Genomic DNA, 20,206 nt, shown 5'->3' with positions numbered 1-20,206 from the left:
GAAAATGTTTTGTAGAATCAAGTTCAACAAAGTTTGTTACTGTTAATTAGCTTTCTTCATATTTTCCCCTTTAAATTGAGACATTTTCCACACATATAGTACAAAATAGGCAATGATCAGTACTCAACCTTCAGAAAATGTTGACCATCAACTAAAATGTACAGTAGTATGTAGGAGATTAATCTGTCGTTTTATTTGTTCTGAATTGTATATGAGGTTTGCCATTTTTAAAATGCAATATAAATTTAGAATTTAGCAAACCTCAAATTGTGTGTCATGTCTAAATACAGTACCACTCAATATCTAACCAAATATTGGTTCCTAGTTACAAGTGTATATTGTCCATAAGTTAAAGAAAAGCATTGGATTGATCCTGGTAATATTATAATACTACTTTTTTTTTTTAAAGGGGCGGGGGCAAAGCAGCAACAAGGTAATATTTTGTCTATATTTTTGGGGTATATCTTATATAATAGTTAAACCAACAAATAACATGGGATTTGTGATTCCACAAATATGATTACAATTACTTATTTTGTAAAGTACCAACTGGAAACTGAGACATTTCAAACAGCTGTGACAGCAACCATGTGCTTTCTGACATAGTACAGTAAACCAAGAACTAGTGTATATGTGACCTTGGCCCACAAAACCAGTCACATGGGTATTTTAAATGTATATTTATACATACTCTGAAAGCAGAATAAATAAGCTTTCCATTGATGTATGGTTTGTTAGGATAAGACAATATTTGGCCGAGATACAACTATTGAAAATCTGGAATCTGAGGGTGCAAAAAAAATCAAAACATTGAGAAAATCTCCTTTAAAGTTGTGCATTTATGTTCACGATTGTGCTGCATTCACTCATAAAAATAAGATTTTGACATATTTAAGGTAAGAAATTTACAAAAGATCTTTACTTAATATCCTAATGATTTTTGGCATAAAATAAAAATCTATAATTTTGACCCATACAATGTATTGTTGGCTATCGCCACAGATATACCCGTGCGGCTCCAGACTGGTTTCAGGGTCACATATTAGAAATGAAAAGAGGGAATACACGGCTCACCATCCACAGCATGGAGGTCTCGGTGCTCCTGGAAACAACTATAGTACTTGTATTTCTTCCCACATACGTCACATGTATAACGGAAAGAACCTGGATTAGAAAAGAAAACAAAGACTTCTATGAATAGAAACTTTAGATATCATTGTGTGACAAGAACTCTCTCTTTATCCACTTTATTTAGAAATGTCCAGGACAATTACCCCGAAAATCTGTCCCACGAATAAGAAAATGTGCAACTCACTATTGATTCCCAGAGATGCTCCTTCTCCTGAAGCCGTACCCTCGGCCTCTAAATAAAACCACACGAAATACAGACATATAAACTGGTTATGTAATAAGGAATTTTATGATTCTGGTAGAGATTCAGACTTCAGTTCATTAATGATCCATTTGCATTTCATTCTAACTACACTTCCATTCAAAGGTTTATTTTGAAAAGACATTCTGATGTTCTTGAAAGAAATTCATGCTTCTGTTAATATTTCACCCAAAATCTCTCATACATTAGGGATGACATGAGGGTTAGTAAAAGATATGACTTTCTTTCTTCAGATAAACAAAAACTGATATTTTTAGGAAAATAATGCATCTTGAGCCCATATCCGGTGAAACTCGAAAAACTGGTGCAAAAGTTCATTTATTTCAGTAATTCGACTTAAAAGGTGAAACTAATATATTATATAGACTCATTACATGCAAAGTGAGATATTTCAAGACTTTATTTGTTATAATTTTGATATTATGGCTTACAGCTTATGAAAACCCCAAATTCTAAATTAGAATATTGTGAAAAGGCTTTCATAAGCTGTAAGCCATAATCATCTAAATGATTACAAATAAAGGCTTTAAATATCTCACTTTGCATGTAATGAGTCTATTTAATATATTAGTTTCAGCTTTTAAGTTGAATTACTGAAATAAATAAAATTTTGCACCGTATAATAATTTTTCCAGTTTCACCTGCAATGTCACTGAATTTTAAGTTAACGCTTTAAAAAAAACACACACACAAAGTGATTGTGACGGTGATCCTTACGACCCCAGTGGATGAATCAATGTCTTCCGAAGCAAAACAATATGTGTGTGTGGAAGAAAAATACTCTATATATGCATTAACCGGCTCAAAAGAGTCATTTGTTTGTGAGTCAGATGTTTGCTGTTGTGAGAAACCATCAATATGATAGAAAGACGTGTTGTCTGTTTATTGAAAACTTCATTTGCAGTTTTGAGAATGAATCTGTTCATGATTCCAACTATCCTAAATCAAACTCAGAAGGTCAAGAGTAGGACGGCACCTGTGTGAGCTCGGACATGCGTCTGAAAGCAGTTGTAGTATTTGTACTTCTTGCCACATACTCCACAGATGTAAGAGCCTGTAAGAGAGAGAACAGAATATCAGACACGTGTTTCGAGGGTTATCAAGGTGTAATTACACCTTCAGGCCGGTCACACGGCTTACACTTTAACACAAACTACAAGGTGTTCCTTGGAGAGAGAAATAAACAGATTTCATTCAGATATTTATTCATTCAAATATCCACTTCTCAGTTCTGATTTGCTCACTATATAAAATCACGGTAACTAGTGGTCAACCGATATTTCTTGCCATGGTCGATATTTGGCATTTATTAATGATCACATCAGCCGATAAGTCTTCCTGTTCCTGATAAGTGCCTTATTTTGACGCCACTGAAAACATGTTAATATCTCAGAAAATGTAGTGCTTCATGACACTTGTAAAGATCCCCTGTAGTCAATCATTTTATCCCTTAAAACTCATCTTTGATCACAAAAATTACATATTTAAAGGATTTTTTCCTTGAAAAAATGTATTTATGCTTGAACGTAACTCGACACCCTTGCGTCATTTAGTATACGGGGTTCTATGAATATGCAAATGAGCCCTCACAAATGAGCCCATTCGAAAATGCGAATATGCACTCACTCACTCACTCACTCACTCAGAGATCCACTAAATTTATAATTTATATGTATAAATAGAACTATTTGATATATAAATTAAAAAAAATTCTTAAATGTATACATGCATGTGTGTATATCTATATATACAAAATAATTATACACAATACACACACATATATTATGTAAACACAAGCTTTTATTTTGGATGCGATTAATCGCGATTAATCGTTTACAGACCTAATTTGCAGGTATAATCAATGTGGTTGTACAAGTCATTTCGACTTAAATTATATTAAATTTGAGTAATCTCGTATAACTTGAAAAAAAATTGACATTATTTTGATGACTGCAGTTAAGGAGAAAATACTCAGCAATGGTGTTGCCTTATGAATTTACACATGGTTTGAATGAATGAATTAGGCATTTATATAGCGCTTTCACATGTACTACTGTACACCCAAAGCACTTTACAATCATGTCGGGGTCTCTCCTCAAACACCACCAGTTTGCAGCATCCACAGCCACAGCACAACGGCGCCAGCGCGCTCACCACACACCAGATATAGGTGGAGAGGAGAGAGAGATAGAGCCAATTTAATGGCTGGGGAATGTAAAGGCCAATGTAGGGAATTTGGACACCAGGGTTACACCCCTACTCTTTATGAGAAGTGGCATGGGATTTTTAATGACCAAAGAGAGTCAGGAACCGGTTTAACGTCTCATCCGAAGGACAGTTTGTCTTAAAGCATATTAAAAACAACACATAGACATATAAAAAAACTTTAAAAGCTTGATTTTAGCACAGGGTTTTCACCACACACAAAAATCTGTCAATCATCAATCATGACATCTTTCCTGACAAACATAAAACAGAATATAAAGTAATAAAAAAGATGGAGACCTCAAGTTTGCATAACCTTTTCACTGATAAAGTCATATTTACAACTACACTACTGGTCAAAAGTTTGAAATAATTAAGATTTGTTTTTAAGGTTTTTGAAAGAAGTCTCTTCTGCTCACCAAGGCTGCATGTACTAATAAAAATACAGGTTTGTATTGTAAAATATTATTACAACTTAATTCCAGACTTTTGAGTAGTGTGTGTATGTGAGGGATACACATGGCACCCATTTGTAGAATGTCTCATGACTAAAAACTATTTCATACCTTGTGTTTGCGAGTTGCGAGAGCTCCCCAAAACCACACAGATCTCAGCCGGTATGTTCCCGTCACTCGCTTTGCCGTTACTGGCCACAGACTCGGCGGTGGACGCCACCTCGGTCTTTACGGTGACCGAGGGGAGCTTCGGGGAGGTTGTCGGGACCGCTTGCGTGGCTCCTGCCTCAGTCGGGACCACAGCGGTGTCCTTCGGCTCCTGGCTGGGGTTAGGAACCTCCTGACAACTCATGACTCCTCGACTGCTCAGCAAGACCAAAGGAAACTGTAAAAAACAAACACAGGAGGCGGCATTTAAAAGGGAACCTAATACCTTTTTTTACTTTTTTACTCATTCTCAATTGTTGCGGCTCCTCTCTTCCCAGTCTGTCAGTAATGCTCTGTTTAGTCCCGGTCTCTATGAAGCCCCTCCTACTGAAAAGCACACTGTGCTCTGATTGGTCGGCTGGAGCAGTGTGTTGTGATTGGTCGAGCGCTTCAAGTGAGTTTGGAAAATGTCCCGCCCCTTACCATAATCCCCAGTTTCAACACAATACTAACTAACTCAACCAGGCCCCGCCCCTTTTTTCTGCGTATTAATTATTTAAATGAGGAATATTGCGACGTGTTCCCGGAAGAAACTCAAGACTACAATGGAGGCGTTTCAGGAGTTCAGAAACACTGACACTGATATAGAGAAGAACTGGAACTTTGCAGAGCTTTCTCATGCTCAAACGGCAACATTACACACTAAAGAAAGAAGAACATGTTAAAAAGCATTATAGGTCCTCTTTAAGTGCCCAAATGTGAATTTGGGGCAATCCATGTCTTGTAAAGTATTAAAATACAATAAGAACAAGATTAGGAGAAGCAATCAAAACAAATTCAGAAACTCTATACAGTAGCATAATCGAATTTAACATTGAATTCTGTAATGCAGAGGAACTGTTTTGAAGCATACAATATTTCCTTCTGTGTGGGAGACATTCATAACCGTTCAGAATAGCAGAGATTTATGTTTGAGAGAACTACAACCGTATATGCATTATTACCCAAAACTCTCTGCAGAGAAATAAAATCAACTTGATACATGTGTCTGCAATCTACAGAATCTACAGCTCCATCTATATCTACCAGAGATGTTTTCTTTGAGGAGGAAAGAGGAAGATCCTTCTCAAAAAAATAAATAAAACAAAAAATACAATTCTAAATATCACAAAACATGAAATTGAGTAATGCATAAATCAATATTTTTGGTTCATCAGATAAAATTGCTTGTGATTGTGTGTGTGTGTGTGTGGGGGGGGGGGGGGGGGGGGGTATATAACGGATATTAGAATATTAATTATTTTACAACCAGCTTTCTTTTTCAGGTCTACAACCATTGGCTGTGTCTAAAATCGAATACTTCCCTACTACATTTACATTACATTTTACATTTAGCAGACATTTTTGTCAAAAGCAACTTACAAATGAGAACAATAGTATGCAAGTATGCAATACTACATAGTATGCAAGAAACCCTTAAAAAAAGCAGTATGTCTGAATGCATAGTATTTATAAAACAGTAAGTGTCCCCGGATGACCTACTTCCACCGAGACTCTGTAGTGAGCTTTCAATCGACACTTTACTATCCCATGAGGCCACGGGAGAGGATTTATGAATGACACTGCATTTAGGCACCATGTTATCTGCGCTGTCAAAATTAAAGTCCTGCTTCCGACACGTATCGGCCAAACAGAACAACTTATTGGCCAATGCTGAAGGAAATAAGTGTATAATATATATAATCACTATATATTAATACTATAATACTAATATCATAATATAATACTAATATCACCACTAATAATAACGTTGATATAGTTTCTGATGACCGACGGCCAACACATTCAATAAATGATATTACACAGTTTAATTTAAAGACTATAAATAACACAAGCATAACAATTGCGGCAATTAAATATATATTTTACATAATATTTATTAAAATAAATGGTTGTTCCGGTATGCCTGCATTTAGGAGCTGTGTTCTCACCACTGTCAAAATAAAAGTCCCTCTTACAACACTTATTGGCCAAACAGAAAAGGTATTAGCTGATGCCAAAAAAATTTAAAAAAAATAAACCCTATATATACAGTGCTCAGCGTAAGTGAACACACCCATGCTAAAGTTGAAACAATGAGGAAAACTTTAAGGAGAGATTGACATTGGGTACTTTCCATAAGATCATCTCATTGAAAATCAAACCAGCTATTAGGCGAACTGAAATAAACCATGCCAATCTAGGTGTGGTGAAGGGTGTGTGAGGATGTGTGGCTATTTTAATTCCAGAGGCCAAGGGAACTTTATCAGGATCATAGTATCCTGGATCCATGAAATAACTGGCCTTTAAAAAAATAAAAATCTGCTGCCGAATTTAACATAGGGTGTCCTGACTTATGCACACTATTTTTTAAAGTCCACATGAACCGGAAGTTGCTAAAGACTTTTCTCCAGTGTTGTGACGTATTTCCAAGTGAAAGGGAATATTAAAAGAAGGTCAGGGTTACTTTAGCGCTCCTCCTCTCCATCTCTCGCTCATAGCAGACTAGCGGTCTGAGGGAGCGGTGAAGCGTTTTCAACCCAAGCCGTCAAACTCACGTCATCAGAGAAGGAACGCCATTCCAGACCGGAAGTAACTTTTCCGATTTTGATTAAAGATTACAACGGCAAACTATTTTTTTCTGTGTATTAACTTGCACGGATTAATTGTTAACCACATATGCGCTAACAAAGTAAATGGGGTCAATTTTGATTTCATGTCGATTTTAAGGAAGAACATTTATTTATTTACGATACATTTTTCATTCACAAAAGAAAATTGATGTCCTTAAAGGTTGGAGTTTTCCTCATTTTTTTATTAAGTCATTAAGATCCATTTCCAAAAGATGATTTTTTATTCCTCTTTTTAGTCAACTTTAGCATGGGTGTGTTCACTTATGCTAAGCACTGTATATACATATATCACCACTAATTACAACATTTATGATAATAACAACACTGGAAAACAAATCATGCTAGTAGCTGTGTTTTGGATCATACAAGTTGGTTTCTAAAAACAAACCAGTCAGTAGCTGGTCACTAGCTTTTAGAAAAGTAGTTCCAGCCAAAGCTGGATTCTCAGTAGCGTGCTACAGACCTTTTATTAATAGAAATAAAAATAAAAATATACAATAAAAGGTAAATAAATAGATAAAACACCAAATGAACATGCCTTGACTGAAACATTATTGTCATGACTAAAATGTAAAACAAATACAAATCAAACACAAAGTAATAATTTTTAAATTTACTTTTCTTCAAAAAATAAAAATGTGCGGATAGCACCTCTTAATTACATGTCCTTCACAGAAAGAGCCAGGGGGCATTATTAGTGCGCACAGGTGTGCTTTTTAACCGATTCATTTTGAAAACCAACTCCAAACTGTGGTACGAGAATTTCAACACTGTCACCTAATGAGAATTTATTACTCTCAGGCTATTTCAGGAGATGACTGGAGGAGATTAGGCTGACAGCCCTAGTTTCCTTGAACCAGAATACACTGACACGTCCCCGTCATGAAAAACCCTGGCATGCCTGCACCACTTTCATAAAAATGAATAATGTGAAAAAAAGGAATAATTTCCTTTTTTGTTTATTTGTTTTTTTTTTTCTTTTTACTGTTTTGCATTTAAATGGAAGTGGTGAAAAAAGAAATATTGCCTCTTAAATTTCATCTGAAAGAGTGGGCACCTATAAAAAAAAAAAAAAAAGCCTTTTCAATTTATATGCTAATGATCTCCGAATTAAAATTTAATAACTGGGAGATATTGAAAAGCGCTCTTGAATTATACAAAAAATAAATCCTGAAAGAATAGACTAAAATTAGAAATTCAGGGCAGCACACGGGCCAGTGCTGAGCCCTGATTAAATTTTTGATGGAAATCAAAATTGCAAAACAAGCAGGAGATGAAAAGACTGAACCTGGTCTGGGATGGAGGAATATGCACACACATATATATATATACATATATATATATATATATATATATATATATATACCTATATGTATATGTATATGTATATAAAATGTATGCATGCATGTGTGTGTGCATGTATGCATGTGTGTATGTGTATACATTTATAAACACATTTATATAAAATCATTACATTCCTACAATTTTGTGTGTTCTGTATTTACTTTAATAATATTCATTGTCATTTGTATTACTTGTACATGTATTAATTCATATTAGGGTTGTTTATCCTTATAGCCTAATATATAAATAATTCATTTTTAAATTACTGTATTCATAATTACATTCTCCACCTTTTCGTTTTGTTGGATGTTTCATTATTTCCCCCAGAGATTTAATCGTTCGATTCTTTCTCAGAGATCAGAGGAACAAGAGCACGTTTGCGGTTGGGTGTTATTTTTATAACCTGCACAGTTATTATTTTACCCGATGAAGCCTGAGACACTGCCATACACTACAAATAAGGGTTACATGATCTATTCTTTTGCGTCATCAACATGTTATCGTTTTACGCGATTGGAAATAACAATATTGTTGCATAATACTTTCATGTTTAATGCTTATTTAAAAAATTTCTAGTGATAAAGTGCATTTATGAATGGTTTAAATCATAAAACAAAAACTAAATTAATAAAACTAAATCAAGAAACTGATCCCAAAGGAAACCCATAAAAGTTTATATATATGAAGCACCTAAAAAAGAAACCATTTCTTCTAAGAATAAGAGCCATCAGCAAAATATCTTTATTTAACGAAAACAATGACACAATTTTATACAAGCTTTTCCCCATAACTAATACGAGACACCAATGTCATTAAAGAATAACTGACTATATCAATGCAATATCGTAAAAAAGACGAGAATAAAATGTAGTTAAAACTAGACACTAGAGGAGACCAAATATTACTGTTTGTACAAGCCTCTACGGGCTTTCATCATGTCAAGAGTTTAAACCCCACAATCAGAGATTTTCTCCTAAATGGATATATTTTCTGACCGGTGTTTTACTTTGTATTTGCAATCTGGCAACCCTGCGCACACACACTCTCTCTATACTGATGATCTGAAAACACTGACAAACATGTATGCTGGAGTTCAGCGATCTCCATCGATATATTCTGGTTAAATAAAAGTGTCTTTCAGCCAGTCTGTGTTCTGTCACGAGACGATTGCACGGTTTGTTTGCGGCTAAATCTGCCATCAAAGCTTCTCAGGCCTCATCCACACTACTGCGTTTTAGTTTAGAAACGGAGAATTCTTTCACAGACCCAATGGCCACCAAAGCGCTTTACATATTGCCTCACATTCACCCATTCATTCACTCATTCATACACCGACGGCGGTGTCAGCCATGCAAGGCACCATCCAGCTCGTCGGGAGCAGCGGGGGTTAGGTGTCTTGCTCATGGACACCTCGACACTTGGTCAGGTGGAACCGGGGATTGAACCACCAACCTTCCGGTTTGTAGACAACCTACATGAACCACTGAACCACTGCCGCCCCAATATAGGCCATCAAGCCTATATTAACACTCTACTACATTATGAAAACAGGTAACATTTTTATTAAAATAATTTATAAAACAGTGGAATTCCCAATAGTAATTCCAAATGATTTGAATGTTTTCAAATAATCGCTATTCGTACTCGTTGTGAATACGCAGACCACGAGAAGTAATTAGGAGTTTTTTGTTTTTTCGGATCACTTTTACTCAGAACATGCTAGCTGGCAACAAAGGATTCCATTCATTATGCTAAGCTAAGCTAGCGGTGACCCTGCCAAACTAAAACAATGCATGCACTGAGACAAAAATGCATTTGCCCACCTATCTAAATGTAGGAAAGACGGTGAATAAGCCATATTTAAAAAAAAACGATGGAGTGTTCCTTTAAATGCCGTTGACAAAACCCATGCAAACCCAACCTGGTTTAGATGTGGGTCAGCGGCTCACAATGCTCGCCGTCCACCTTTTCCCTAACAAGCCACTGCATTTTAGAAGTTCCACTCAGAAAGACTAACAAATCATTTTAAAAACATAAGGTCGCACTACAAAAGATGCACATCAGATATCGGTCACTTTGCTCACAACTGATTGGCACAGTTTTGGTTAGCGATCTCGAACCCAGAATAAACCAGCTCCGGAACCGTGTGGCACAAGTGGTGATAAACATGAAATAACAGTATAGCAACTGAAACCGGCTTCATGCAACAAAACACAGCAGTATAAGCTTGACTAAATATGATAAAAAGTACATTTGACTGCACTACGACTAAGACTAAATAAAAAAAAAACATGCAAGTGGCGCTTCATGCTAAATTTAATCCAAAATTCGAGGGTGTTTGCAGCGTAAGTGCATGGGATTTAGCAAGCGCCACTATTAATAAGAAGGTGATGAAATGTAGCACAATTATTATAAATCTGCCCAGAACTGGCAACCCTCCAAAGTATCCGAGCAAAAAGACCCACACCAAAGGAGGCCATCAAGAAGCCCACGGCAACTCACAGTCCACCATCACATAACATGTACACAGAATAATTACTACATGACAAATGTGGTCGCACTTTATTTTACAGTATGTGTACTTACCTAGAGTACTGGTTAATATAAGGTAACTACATGGGTCAAGGTTAGGTTCAGGGTTAGTAGTTATTACCCAGTTATTGTAATAGAATAAGTACATATGGACTGTCAAATAAAGTGATACCAAAAATGTAAAGAAGTGACAACATGTAGAAGCAACAGGACATTTCTGAATGGTTAGTTGATGAATTTATGAAGCTTTTGTGTAGTTATCTTCTAGTCACTGATTAGCATATTGTGTCTTGATAATCTATAAATCGTGTTCAGGGGGCGGGGTTTATGCAAATTTTAGGGTTGGTGATGTCACTAACCCGGGAGGAATGTCGTGTAGTTCCTACCAGCCGTTTGTTGTAGTCCTTAACTATTTCTTTACAATAAAATATCTCTCTTTGCTTTGAACTTTGAGCGTTGTAACTTTGCAGATGTTGTTTATGATCAAACCGCAACATTACACACTAACTAAAGTTAGAAAAGTTCAATCATATTCAACCACCTCTCAACAACAGTAGCTGACAACGTGTATAAAGTAATGCTGATCACCAATATATTTGAGACTATGACCGACGCCGATCCAATCACCAATGCTTATGTTCACTTTCAAGCTAAAAATGCAACACACTGCAAAATATTCAGTGAAATATTATATAAATTATGTATTTTTAGAGCTTGAAAGTCCTGCAACCTATTGATTTTCATTGAATGGGAGGAAAAAAACAGCTGAAAAAAAATATTCTTTTGTATTCCACAGAACATAAGAATGAGTGAATTTTAGTTTTTGGGTGAACTATTCCTTTCAGATTCTAGAGTACGTCTCCTAACCAAACACAAGCACATTTGCGACACTGACCATGTTTGTGCAAAAGGTCAGATCGTCTTGCTTCCACTCAAGCACATAAGATGCTCTTTGGAAATTTCACAAATCATGCTGGGATAACATGGATCATCAGTCGTGAACAATCGCATGGAGTCCATGTCAGTTTGATTGACAGCTGCCATTCAAAGCAAAAACCAGGACACACCAAATAATGAGAAAATATACATATTATACACAATATAACTTGTTAATGATAAGTTTTAATGACTTGAACATCAATGGCCTTTAAACTATAAAAAATATAAAATAACCTTTTAATAATAAGAAATATTAAAGTTATAAATAAATAAAGACAAAATGAAAAACAACAAAAATGCAAAGAAATATTGGAATTTTATATAGATTACTGATTGCAAGTCATTTGGAATCTCATCCTAAATTATGTATTATTCGAAAGATTAAACGCTTAAATTAATCCGTTTCTGAAATTGGCCATTGTGTTACCATGACAACGTTTCTTTAAAACCTTTTAGTGAGCTCATTTTTTCGTGATATCAACTTCAAATTTTTTAACACAACGTGGCTTTAATTGTCTGGAAATTTGAGTCCAAATTATTTTGTAAAACATACATTTTGTATAAAATAAATGTTTAGTTCAGTACATTTGCTTTACACTTATATGCTATGCTTTACAGCAATAATCTGCTGAGTGTCTTTAAATAGAGACCGACCGTAATCCAATGCATTCATGAATTACCAAATTCAGATGTTCAAAACAGGGGATGGCAGTTAAAAATAAAATGTTAAATATTAAAATAAATCTGTCAAATAATCACCATGGCTTAAAGGGATTGTTAACTCAAAACTGAAATCCCTGTCATATTCTCAGACACATGTGTCTCCAAACCTGTCTGCATTTCTTCTGTGTAACACAAAATATCATTTTACTGGAAAACGGCTACATGTTTTTTGATTGTTTGTTTTTGGTCTATCTAATAAAAGGGTGGTTTTAGACTCCAAGGACTTTGATAGTATGCGTGTTATGTTTCACCGAAGAAAGGTTTCTACCAACATAAATGAAGAATAATTAAAGGCATTAATATATATTAGGTGACACTCTGTCCCGAGGCAAGGTTGGGCATTGAGGAATTTCCCACGTTGCAGAAGGGCTTGGACCGTTTCTGAGAATCAACATCGTGAAAGTGATCTTTCAGGCTCGGGCTTTAAGCAGGAGGTGGCAGACTGTGTGAGATAGCTTAGCTTTACGCGTGTTCAGACACTTAGTGTGTGTGAGGAGTCACTGGAGCAAAGTTACCTTCTGCAGCTCAACGAATATTAAAAAAACATAATACCATAATTCCAGATTAATGACAGACATATTCTTTTGTTTTTTTTAAAAGCATCTTTTTTGGTTTCTGTAAAGCAATGTTGTTTTAATAAAAAAATAATAATAACAATAATAAGTGTATGTATATATATATATATATATATATTTTTTTTTTTACTAAAACCATAAAAAACATTAATGAACTTAATAAATAAATTAGTAAATTATATATATATATATATATATATATATATATACACACACATATACATACATATTTACACACACACACATTTTATTATGTAATAAAGTATTTTTTTACAATGTTTTTTATGGTTTTAGTTAATAAAAACTGTATATTGGAAAACAAATAATAAAATAAAAAAGACATTACATTACATATTTCAGCAAAATAAATTATATTAATTTATACAGAAATAAAACTGATGTTTGCCATTGAATTTCCAAATCAATACAGACCCAAAAAAAAAAAAAAAAAAAAAAATTCCTTCACAAATCCATAATTTTGTACTTATTTCGTCTCAGCGTCCTCTGAACTGTGGCGGTTTAGCAGCGCGAGTGGAAGAGTTTGCTATGAGCAACAAACAGTATGGAGTCAATGCAGCACATCATGAAATCTACGTTCCCAGAGTGATGTAACGTTAATAATTACCAGAATAAAAACTAAGGCCCAAATTTACATAAAGGCAGTTGGGCTTAGCATTATCCTACAGAGCCGCAATATCAAAGAGTCATTTTGTATTCATTGCTTTTGGGGAAAAGCAGGACATTAATAGAGTTTCTAAGGGATTTAAAGGAAAACACAGCATCTGCGTTAATGTACAGCTTAGTTGCTTCGTTTTATGAAGAATTTCAAGGAATAGTTCACCAAAAATAAATACTGTCGTCATTCACTCAGTGTCATGTTGAACACTTCTAAATCATTATTTTCAAAGACATTTTAAAATATATTTTTCAAGGTAAAAATGTATTTTTAACCGTTATACATAAATTATTAAAGTCACCATATTTTACAACCTGAAGTAAATTTTAAATAGTCATCAAATCATCATATTATAATTGTGTGGTTCATATCTACAGTGGTCCTCAATATACATTTACAACATTCTGAAATATGCCGCCAAGTGAACAGACTTTCCTTGAAAGGGACTTTGGTAACACACGTGTAAGCAAAAATGTATCAAATCTCATAATGGTCCAAGCTAAATTTGTATTGGTGGATTCTGCACGACCCGAGAAACCCATAGACACCAAGATCAAGATTTAACCAGTAGACACCAGTGATGCGTGGGTCAATGTATAAACGACCCGCACCCGACCGACGTTTTCAACTAACCCGCCCGCAACTCGGACCGCAAAAAAAAAAAGAAAGAAAATATCGTACCCGACCCGCTTCCTGACCCGCGTTTTTTTAAAGTAGCTAATAAATGCTCATCGTAGCGTCATTGGGACATAGACGGAGGAACTAGGGGTGCGGGCGCAGCATTTTTCTGAATGCTGTATGATATCGCCTAGTGTTATGTAATAAAGGCTTGATTTATTCATTTATTTCGTTCCATTTTCTTAACAATTAAGATGCTGCATGTGTTTATCCAGTCTAATCGACGTGTGCGTCTCTCCCCGGACTTTCCTAACAAAAATCCCCCTCCGCCCCCTCTCAGCAAATACATAAAACTGACATTACTGAGCTATATGCGTTTAAAAGTAGCCTATTAAAACGGTAAAATGGCATTGCTCAGTTCAACGTGTTGGGAAATCGGGCATTTTGTCCCGCGTCAGCTTTTATTTTCTAAAGTTAATAACGCGCTCAACATTCAAAAGGTGAATAAGGATTTCCCACTTTCATCTCTGCCTGCAGACTGAGCTTGTGCGTCATCCTCGCGCAGTTATTCAGACAATAAAGTGTAGGCCTATATGCATTTCATAGAAAATTGTGTCTAGTACTATTACTATAAATTACAAAGGTTTAATTGGCATCTTTATTTCAAACGACCCGACCGATCGCGACCCGAATATCATTTAAAATATTTTTGGATGACTCGTAACCGCGGGTAACCACAGGCACCCGCTCATTTTGGATCAACCCGCGCATCACTGGTAGACACCAAGATCAAGATTTAACCCATAGACAAGATTTTCTGGTCAACATTTCAGAAGTTATGAGCAAAAATTTCCAAATCTCATGGCCTGTAGGTGGCACTGTTCCCAAATTTGGAACATACCCTCAGATCAAGCTGTCGATGAAGCATACCAAATTTCATTTCAATAGATTAAAGTTTTGCCAAGATATACCATATAATCTAATTTGGGTTGACACAGTTAGCTTCACATCATCATAACTTTTGAACAAAAATGAATATTAACATTTTGAGTCAATTTGGGTAAGAATCTGACAACATTTTACTAAACGGCGACTAATGTAAAGGGGCGGAGTCTAGATGTAAGGTATTAATTGTTCTCAGCATGGAAGACATAATCAGATGAACTAAACATATTGTTACTAGGACAAAGCATTAAAAAGTTATATCAATAAGAATTTATTTAACTGGTGGTGGAGCTATAGAGTTCATCCCAGCGACTGTTGGTCAGATTACTATTTAGGACCACCTCTATAAGTGTGCATCATTTTCCTATTCACAGATCATGGGGATGCCATAGACTCCCATTCGGGATAAAAGAAAAACAACTACAAATGCTACAGCATCTTCGGTGATTATGCAAAACTAAAAGATTTTCTTTCCTTTAATGAGGCTTTTCTTCATTATGATATGAGAACATACATCTTTTATTTTCTGGGGTGTGGAGGGGCCTATTAAAATTAATTTGAATTCAGAAATAAAATAAAAAAACATCAAAGAGCAGCATTAAATTCATTATGTTAATGAATTGCATTTTTATGCGTTTTTTAATCAATTGAACCGAACCAAAAAAAAAAAAAAAACGTTTCCCATATTTCAAGTCCTTTGAAACCAAACAATAGCTTTGTGAAAAAAGTTATGATAAAAAAAATTACTCACTGATAACCTTCCACTTGCACTGAGATTGAGAACAAAAATATTGCAGCAGTTCAATCGGGGAATGATATTTGAAAACAGCAGGAAAGGAAATATGACTTTAATTTGGGTCTGTTTTTCAAACAAAGATATTGCAGGGCTTCAGAACACTCCACACGAGAGGAACACACTACTCGACGACACTTCTACGGTGGTCCTTCTTGCCGCTTCAAAGCTGAAGTCATCATAAAGTACTGAAGTAAAACAAAGACCTCACGTGGTGTGAAGCGTTGATGAAAACGTCCTGAGTAAAGGAGAGTTACCTTGTGGTGCAGAGCTCGAGGAGTCAACCGCTCTCTTTATTTCCCTCTCTCCCGAAGTCAGCCAAACAAGAGGAAGATCTGAAAACAAAAGGGTCAATGGGTTACATTTTAGCCACTTGCTCCAAGTTACTGACATTGAAATGCAGTGGAAAATTACAGAGGCCAGACGCCTTGCATGGAAAATCCCTAAATTTATTACACAAAAGGGGGAAGGCAGGCTTCTGAAAATTTCCATGAAAATTCTATTCTTAGATTAGTACCAGTTGGAGGGCAGTGTGTGGGTTTGGTGTTAGAGCAGAAAATCCTGACCTAAACCGGCCCGATTCACCAATATAGATCTGAATATACTCCCGACCACACCATTTACAGCTAATCTTAGACCGCAGCATTAAAAATCACGCTTTGACATCGACGTAGCGATGTTGTTTTCCTAAGAAAGCAGAGGAGAAAAAAACAAATGGAATTTATGTGGTTCCAAAGTTCTAAGAACACGTTGAAACCTGGGATTTTATTTCAGTCGTAAAGTTTTAGGATTCTTAAAATGTCATAAGAAAAAATTCCAGGTCACATTTGTGACACAAGCCATGAAAACCTGATGATTCATGCACAAAAATCATGATTCTTTGTACAAAAGGTCAGCATGTTTCCACTGAATCACGGAAGTTGCTCAAAATCATTCTCAAATGATACGCAACATGCATTTTGCAAAAACTAGCAGTTCATAATGCCATTTTAAAAAAGGGTGAAACAACAAATAGAAATTCACAAATTCATCTACATATTGCAATTGAAACTCTCTAAAATTGTTATGCCGATAATAACATTTGTAATGAACTTGCCTGAATTTGGATTTAATGTTGCATGAAACTATAAAAATGCAAAAGAGAAACATTTCACGAGTGCTCTCAGACTTTGAGCCCACTAAAAATGAATGACAATTTTTTTTTGCATAATTTGCATCAAAGGAATAGTTCACCTAAAAATAACAAATTAATTAATTTACTCAACCTCATGTCGTATCAAACCTGCATGACTAACTTCATTTTGTAATTTATTTGTCCGTACAATGAATGTCAATGGGGTCCAAAGCGGTTTTGCACCCCTGCATTGCACAGAACATGTTTCGTGTGTCGCACAGAAGTCAGTCAGCCATACAGGAATGCATGAGGATGAGTAAATGACAGAATTTTTCATTTTTTAACTGTCCCTTTAAAGCCTCTTACATGCTGGGCCCCTTTTTCTAAAATGAGATGATGAAAACAGCAGGTCATAAAGCATACTGCATTTCTCATGTGTATTCAGCACAAGTAAAGGAAACTGATAAAACTATATTTCCACATATAAAAAGGTTGTATGTCAAACTGTCAATGATTACAGCGACTGTTAAATTATTATCAGTGGCGCATTTATACATTTTGTTTTCAGACACAAGTATTGAAAATATACATTGACATCTTTGTTTTGATTTTTTTTTTTCTTCCTCCAGACAGAAGAGATTAAAAACAGGACCTGTCATCAAATTTCAGCCGCTGACAGAAAATTACAGAAAATAAAAGACTGCTGCCCAGAACAGGAAATTGCTATTTAATGCAAACAGCGAACAAAAATGACTATTTTAATAACAGAAAGAAGAAGAAAATGATGACTTTTTTTTTCTCCTTCAATTTTCACAATATACTTGAATATATTTGAAAAATGTCTTTTAACTGTTACATGCAGTGCTGCTTGAAACACAGTTTTTCAGTGCATTTAAAAAGGAAGTTAAACAGATTTTCACTTCCCTCGTGTAACTAGCAAACATCATTCCGACACCAACACGTGTGAACATTACATTTCACTGCTTTCTGTTCATGACACATGAACAAAATCCCGTCCATTCTGCACCCTCTGTCAGCTCTCACTGATCACTACAATATTTGCAGTTGGGCTGTGCAAAAAGAAAACAGAAAAATCAATATGTGTGTGAAAGGAAAAACGCCAGCTGGAAAGAGTGGCTTGTCGTTTAAATACGTTTTGTTTCCTTAACACGTTCAGAAAATGTAATGCTTTACAAAAATAAATAGTGCATATTGAAAACAAAAATAATGAATATTAAACAGCATGAAGAAGTTTGTCTGAAACAACAACAAACGAATCAGTCTAAACTCACAAAGATAATGAGAAGTGTCGAATATGTAGAAACAAATAAATATGCCTGCAAGCAAAATTAATTGCAATTTCTTAATTTCTCGAAATATCTCCCGACAGAGGGCGCTAATTTCGCTGCAAAAACGAAAACGACATTTACACACTCTGATTTCATCGAAAATAAAGCTGTCTTTCAGTAATCACACTTCCTTCACTTTCACTTGCATCAAAGTTCAGCGCGTGAAGTTGTTTAGTGCGCGAGCGAGCCGCTCGAGACACGCTTTCCTTCGCATCGCCCGAGAAGAGTGGGGCTCGAAAAATTCACAGGAAAATTCAGCAAACATGGCTGCTGCGTGTGCTTTTTGTGTTTTCAGATTCTACCCTACCCCGTCTGATTTCAACTCCACAAATCTGCTGCAAAAGCCTCGGCTCGATCCGAGCACACACACTGCAGGACACATGCAACAATTCACTGCAACACTAACTCGCTGCAAAACTTTATTTCGAAAGCAGATCCGCAAAAAGAGAAAAAAAAAAAAAATCATCACCAGATCCATGCAGTGCACGACACATTCAGATCACATCTGAGAGAGAATCGGGATTCGATCTTACCGCGCGCACAAACACGAGCTCCGGATGATTGCGATCAAAGCGCCCGTTACATTGTATCATTTGTGAATGAGGAAAGACGCGCGCGCCACTTTGTTTCCTCCCAAAATGATGCGGGTCATGCGGAGAAATTTTCTGGGAATGAAGAAATCCTCCCCTTCGGGTCTCAAAATGACGAAACGAGCGGGTCTTTCCGGGGCATTTTTTTCCCTCTCTCTCTCTTTCTCTCTCTCCCCCTCTCTCTCTCCTCTAGAAACAGAGCTCCAGAATTTAGTTTTCAGTGATTTTGCTGCTTCTCTTCCTGATGTCTCGATGCTATAGAAATGTTGCGGTCTGCCCCACGGACACACTCATCCGCCATCATGCTAGGGCAGGTTCTCAGTTTGCAAATGCCTTAATTTCCATAGACAGTATATAAACTGGACACAGCGACCCCATAGGTTTCAACGGAGAGCAGTGAAGTCAATTAGAAGCACTTACTTCCTGATCGCAAGGCGAACTGCGCAGACTCAAACTGAGCTTGACGACGTAGATGTGACGTGAGCAACCTGTAGGTCTTCTAGTAGCTGTGCCGAGAGAAATCTGAATCATTCCCTTCCGAATCTCGCAGAGACGGAGAGCGTGGGTATTTGCTGTCCATGAGCTAGCAACGGGAGCAACTTTATCACTCTCTATGGGCTTCTCCCTTGACTTTATGCCTCCACGTCCTCCCGATTGCTTGCGAGCTTCTCTGCCTGTCCATACGGTAATTTTTCGACTTGTGCGACAGAGTCGCGCGGGTATGACGCAATCGTTAGCCTGTTTTTACAAAAACTGCTTCTACGGGGCCATAACGTAAGATACAAGGTAATGGAGCCTTTTATACATTTTCGTGTTTCTTTAGAAATAAACAATGGACAAACGGTGTCTTTAAACGCCTCAGATGTAAAGTTATTCACTGTCAAAGTGACGCCAAAATGAATGGGAGTCAATGGGATGCTAACAGCAGGTGGGGGTCCGCTAGCCAATGGCGGCGCCCAGGTCGGCTTCAATATCTTTCGGAACACTGCCCCCCTGTTAATTTCACACAATGCCTTTATGAAGCTGATATCACGTCAGCTGGCCCGGCATTTGGGTTAGAAAAGAAAAATAATTGACCTGTGGGTTTCAATGCAGTTGTAAATTTGTACATGCAAAGTGTTTTGTTTTGTTTTTTT

The 20,206-nt window shown here is 36.2% G+C and overlaps 1 protein-coding gene across 6 annotated transcripts in view; it reads right to left on the bottom strand.

Annotated features, from left to right (window-relative positions):
• znf618 (zinc finger protein 618) overlaps window positions 1–19,540 on the bottom strand; it is a 41,069-nt gene extending 21,529 nt beyond the window's left edge. Inside the window, exons 1-6 of one of the 6 annotated variants that reach the window (XM_079606428.1) lie at window positions 19,491–19,540; window positions 16,275–16,352; window positions 4,165–4,438; window positions 2,370–2,447; window positions 1,316–1,363; window positions 1,075–1,164 (exon numbers count right to left, since the gene is read on the bottom strand). In XM_079606428.1, coding sequence (XP_079462554.1) covers window positions 1,075–1,164; window positions 1,316–1,363; window positions 2,370–2,447; window positions 4,165–4,405 — 457 coding nt within the window. In that variant the 5' untranslated portion in view covers window positions 4,406–4,438; window positions 16,275–16,352; window positions 19,491–19,540. Of the gene's footprint in view, window positions 1–1,074; window positions 1,165–1,315; window positions 1,364–2,369; window positions 2,448–4,164; window positions 4,439–16,274; window positions 16,353–16,534; window positions 16,664–19,013; window positions 19,459–19,490 lie in introns of those variants that run through there. The other 5 variants (XM_079606424.1, XM_079606427.1, XM_079606423.1 and 2 more) reach the window with 5 other exon arrangements.
• Window positions 19,541–20,206: the final 666 nt, after the last annotated feature.

The sequence above is a fragment of the Phoxinus phoxinus genome (assembly GCF_949152265.1).
Source record: "Phoxinus phoxinus genome assembly, chromosome: 3".
NCBI classification, from domain to species: domain Eukaryota; kingdom Metazoa; phylum Chordata; class Actinopteri; order Cypriniformes; family Leuciscidae; genus Phoxinus; species Phoxinus phoxinus.
The sequence above is the reverse complement of the archived record's forward strand: the minus strand, read 5'-3'. Positions and strand labels throughout refer to the sequence as shown.